The sequence below is a fragment of the Perca flavescens genome, chromosome 1, assembly GCF_004354835.1.
Source record: "Perca flavescens isolate YP-PL-M2 chromosome 1, PFLA_1.0, whole genome shotgun sequence".
NCBI classification, from domain to species: domain Eukaryota; kingdom Metazoa; phylum Chordata; class Actinopteri; order Perciformes; family Percidae; genus Perca; species Perca flavescens.
In genome coordinates, this window is record NC_041331.1 from 44,568,736 (window position 1) to 44,574,693 (window position 5,958).

General features: G+C 42.2%; 1 protein-coding gene across 1 annotated transcript in view; it reads right to left on the reverse strand.

Moving 5' to 3' along the window:
• The window catches only part of nob1 (NIN1 (RPN12) binding protein 1 homolog), a 23,692-nt gene extending 19,707 nt beyond the window's left edge, over window positions 1-3,985 (reverse strand). The window contains 1 exon segment of the mRNA XM_028581288.1: window positions 3,909-3,985. Within this exon segment, the coding sequence (XP_028437089.1) occupies window positions 3,909-3,977 (69 nt within the window). The 5' untranslated portion in view covers window positions 3,978-3,985.
• Window positions 3,986-5,958: the final 1,973 nt, after the last annotated feature.

Here is a 5,958-nt window from a genome sequence, read left to right on the forward strand (position 1 = left end):
CCACACAGGCAGCAAAAATGTACATGCACTCTATGATCTTGTCACATATCACTTACTGTTTACCCATTTGATCATAAGCTAGTGTAACATCACTGAAACCTCTGCAAACACTTTACAAACAAACTGTTAAAATCCTGGACAAAAAAACCAAGCATTTCTCATCACTGTCAAATATTACAAAAATACTGATTACTTAACTGGGAAAACATGGTTAATAATTCAAAACTATGTCTTCTATGTCTATAAAATTATTCACGGTTTATCATCCCCTCCTCTCCACCAGTTTGTCAACATCCGAACAGCTGATCCCAGCAGAACCAGAGGTGCAGCGAGGGGAGATTGTATCATTCGATTTAGGAAAAGTGTATTTGGCCATACTTCTTTCTCTGTTCCAGCTGCTACAGAGTGGAAACTCACCCCCATAACCATCAGAAATATAAACACTTACAGTACATTCAAGATACAGTTAAAGAAATGGCTCATTGATAATCAGAGCTGTCAACATTACCATTAAGTTCTTGACCTGCTCACGCTGCCCCCTGCTGGCTTCTTGCCCTGAGAGAGTGTACATGTGTTCATGTCTTTGTCTAATGTTTGTCTGATTGTGGTCTGCTGTGCTCCTATTGTACATTTTTGGCTTAATAGTACCTTTTGCCAAATGTATTTTAAATGTTATATTGTTATGTAAATGTGTAATTTTACATTCTTTTAGGGTGACTTTTTTTACCATCTGTCTAGAGACTGCAGATTAGGGCTGAAACGATTCCTCGAATAACTCAAATAATTCGATTACAAAAAAATCCTCGATGCAAAACGACTTGCCTCGAAGCTTCGTTAAATCAATGTTACCGACGTTGTATCGCTGACGGACGGTGTTTCTGCACGGAGCGTTATTACACACCAGACGCGACACATGCCAGAGCTTAAATAGCGAGGGGCTAAGAGAAGAGACCGGCTGGAGAAAACGACAGAAAGTGTCCAAAGTTTGGAACCAGTTCCAACGTAATTAAAACTAAAACTCTGTACAGTGCGTCTACTGCAAAATCAAACTAGCTTAGCACGATAATGGCACGACGTCAGTGGTTTAGCATCTCAACAGAAAACATGGAGTCTGACTTAATCCTCCATTCCACGAAGAGGACCGACTAAAGTAAATCACAGAGTCGTATGGATGATGAAACTACACCAAACACAGAGAAGAAAATACGTAGTGGTGACCACGATCTGATCTAAAGAGCTGACGCGTTGACTATCCCTTCGGAAAAACAGCTGATTGTTGCGCATCTCTCTCTCTCTCTCTGTGGACTTTTCATCTGCTTTTAACACTATGCAACCTAAGATTCTTGCAGACATTTTAGCTAGTGAATTTTATGTTGATACAGGTATTATTAATTGGATCATGGACTTTCTTACCAGTAGAGTCCAGCGGGTCAGAGTGGGCTCATCTCTGTCTGATTCGATGACAACATCCACAGGCTCCCCACAAGGATGTGTTCTATCTCCTTTACTGTTTATTCTATACACAAATTCATGCACTAGCACTTTACAAAATAGGCACTTTATTAAATACGCTGATGATACAGCTTTAGTGAGTCTGCTACAGGACGGGGAGGTAGATCGTGGGCCAGTTTTAGACTCCTTTTTAGAATGGTGCAATAATTCACATTTAATTTTAAATACCAATAATACCAAAGAAATGTCCATAGATTTTAGAAAGTCACAGCAATCCACCGACACTTTTATCAATGGTGGTTCCATTCAGGTTGTTACAAACTACAAATACCTTGGCATTGTACTGGACAACAAGCTTAAATGGGACTCTTGGACGGACCTCCTGCAGACTAAGACACAGCAAAGAATGTACTTTTTAAAGAAACTGCTTGTTTTTAATGTTAATAACAAGATGCTCCAAATGTTTTATACTGCTTTTATTGAAAGTGTTTCAACTTGCTGTATTATCTGCTGGTTCGGAAATGCCCACTGAGTCTCAGAAAAAGACAATCAGAAAAACAGTCTTAACTGCCAGCAAGTTACTTGGGGTAACACTACCAATCATTGAACACATTTACAAAGACCGACTGGTGAGAAAGGCTAATAACATTTATGCGTGACCACACACACCCCTGGCATCTCATTTTAAACTACTGCCATCTATGCGTCGTTTCTGCTTACCCCTTCTGATCAAGAACAGATACTAATTTTCTATCGTACCACAAGCCATAAAAGCCTTAAATCATTCAGGATAAGCTAGTCGTCCAGCTGGTCTGACCATAACCAAGGGTGTGTAGTGTATTGTAGTGTGTGATGTATATTCTTCATTTTTTGTTTTTGATGGTGTCTGATGTAATAATTATTTGTTTGTATTATGTATGATGTCTTGTTATAAAGTGCCTTGCGATTGTGCCGCAAACCCAACTGCCCCACGGGGACAATAAAGTTATCTACTACTCTCTCTCTCTCTCTGTCTCTCTCTCTGTGTCTCTCTCTCTCTCTCTGTGTCTCTCTCTCTGTGTCTCTCTCTCTCTCTCTGTCTCTCTCTCTCTCTCTCTCTCTCTCTCTCTCTCTCCACGGAGAAACAACTGATCAACGATCTACTAGCATAAGTGTAACAGAGCTGTTAAGCATAGTAATCAAATATATAAATTAAAATAGGTTGAGTATAACTAATATTTACATATAGGCCTATATACAGATCAGACTCAGGTTGAAACTGAGTTAAGTTGCACAACTTAATGTAATGTTTATGTATGTTTAATGTATGCCTTAGTTTGAGGTTGCTTTCTTTAAAAAAAACAATGTAATATGGCACTTGAATGCACTTAATGTTTAGTTTTTTGAGATGTGATATTTTAAGCAATGTAGGCAATAAAAATGTAGCTTTTTCCGAACATTTAACCGAACTATTGTTAATTATTGCTCTTCAGTCAAACAAAAGTATTTCTTATCCGATTACTCGATGGAATAATCGGTAGAATACTCGATTACTAAAATAATCGATACCTGCAGCCCTACTGCAGATCAAAAATAGCCTTGTGGCTAACTCTGGCATATTGACAGAAATGTTTAATATGCACTGTCTCTGTAATAAAATAAATAAAAAATAAGAGATGGATAGACAGATAGAGAGAGGAGAGAGAGAGGGAGAAAGAGAGAGAGAGACAGAGGGAGAGAGAGACAGAGAGAGAGAGATGGATGGAGAGAGAGAGAGAGAGAGAGAGAGAGAGAGAGAGAGACAGAGAGAGAGAGAGAGAGAGAGAGAGAGAGACAGAGAGAGAGAGAGAGAGAGAGAGAGAGAGAGAGAGAGAGTGAGAGAGAGAGAGAGAGAGAGAGAGAGAGAGACAGAGAGAGAGTGATAGAGAGAGATAGAGAGACAAGGGAGAGACAGAGAGAGGTAGAGACAGAGAGAGAGAGAGAGGAGAGACAGAGAGAGAGAGATGGATGGAGAGAGAGACAGAGAGAGGGAGAGAGAGAGAGAGGGAGAGAAATGGAGAGAGGGAGAGAGAGGAGAGACAGAGGGAGAGATAGAGAGAGACAGAGAAAGGGAAAGAGGGAGAGAGAGATGGATGGAGAGAGAGAGAGAGGGAGAGAGAGAGGGGGAGGGAGAGAGAGTGAGTGAGATGATGTGACGTTACAAGAAACAAACAGGACCGAAAAGATGTGACGTCAGGCTGAACCCACCTATCCTACAGGTAAGTTATCACGCGCCAGTGTTTGACGTCATGTATGTGTAACGGTTTATAAAACGGTCATGTTTTCAATGTTTACCAGCTGTCTCTCCGGTGCTCGTGGCCTCTCGGCCGTTAGCTTCTCTCCGGGGTCACTAACCGACAACAGTCTCTCTGACCGGTCGGTACCTTCACACAGAGTCGATTAACCGGTTAAATATGAATAAAGTCCATAAATCTCACCTGCAGAGAAGCTTTCTTTAAAAACGCTCCTGCGTCTGCGACAACATGCGCCACTAAGGTAGGCGCCATCTTGGATCTATGACGAGCCGACTGGCCCGACCAATCAGAAGAGACCTGTCAGAAATTTGATACGTTCAGGAACTCCGGAAAATAATAACGAACTGCTCACTTTGGTGATTTACTTATATTATTATAGTCCGTTTTGGAGGTTTAATTATTGAAAATATTTAACATTTCTTTTTGTATTTATGTGTTTTAGCTTCGTGTTTTTCTGAGTTTACGCTAATTTTCTAAGATGTATCGTCTGTTCACCATTAAATACCCACACACACACACCACACACACACACACACACACACAGACACACACACACACACACACACACACACACACACACACACACACACACACACACAGACACACACACACACACACACACACACACACACACACACACACAGACACACACAGACACAGACACACAGACACACACACACACACACACACACACACACACACACACACACACACACACACACACACACACACACACACACACACACACACACACACACACACACACACACACACACACACACACACACACACACACACACACACACACACACACACACACACACACACACACACACACACAGACACACAGACACAAACAAACACAAACACACAGACACAAAGCTAGACACACGCACACACACACAGAGATAAACACACACACACACACAGACACACATAGACAGACGCACGTGCACGCACACACACACAGAGACACACACACATAGAGACACACACACAGATAAACACACACACACACACACAGACACACACATAGACAGACACGTGCACGCACACACACACACACACACACACACACACACACACACACACACACACACACACACACACACATACACAGACACACACAGATATACATTTGTATAGTATTTATATACTTTCATAAGTATTTGTACATATGTTTTATAATGTGGTGAACACAGCATCTCTTTAATATAATTAACAGCTGTTGTTTCTTTTTTTTTTTGCAACTTTATTAACAAAACTAATGTTTAACAGTAAAAAACTAAAACCACTAACACTTCTTTTCCAGCTTTTTTTCCCAGGGAGCGCGAACGCAGCGTCAGGCCTCATTAGAACCACGTGACGTTTTGTTGACGGTAGAAGACGAAGGAAGATGGCGGCCCGCTGGAGCAGCGAGAATGTGGTGGTGGAGTTTCGGGATGCGCAGGTATTTGAGTCCGAAAACTGCGCCTAGAATACAGTTAGATAAAGGTCAACAGACCGCCGGTTACTCCCGTTATTTAGTTCACTTCAGGCTCTGTATTATCACCGGAACTCTCTAGTTACCCTCAGATGTACCGTCAGGAGATACAGACACACACAACAACAAGACAACACACACACACACACACACACACACACACACACACACACACACACACACACACACACGCACACACACACACACACACACACACACACACACACACACAGACATGCGCAGAGACACACAGACACGCAGACACACACAGACACACACACACACACACAGAGACATGCGCAGAGACACACAAACACACAAACACACAAACACACAAAGACAGACAGACATGCGCAGAGACACGCAGACACGCAGACACACACAGATACAGACAGACATATATATACACACACACACACAGACAGAGACAGACATACACAGACACACACACAGAGACACAGACACAGACGCACACACACATACAGACGGACAGACACACACACACATACAGAAACACACACACACACTGAGACACAGAGACAGACACACAGACACAGGAGACACACAGACACACAGACACACACAGAGACACACACACACACACACTGAGACACAGAGACAGACACACACATATACACATACACACACACAGACAGACACACACAGAAGCACACACACAGAGACACACACACACACACACACACGCAGAGACACACACAGTGATTGTTTTAGGAATCATACTAATCTGTT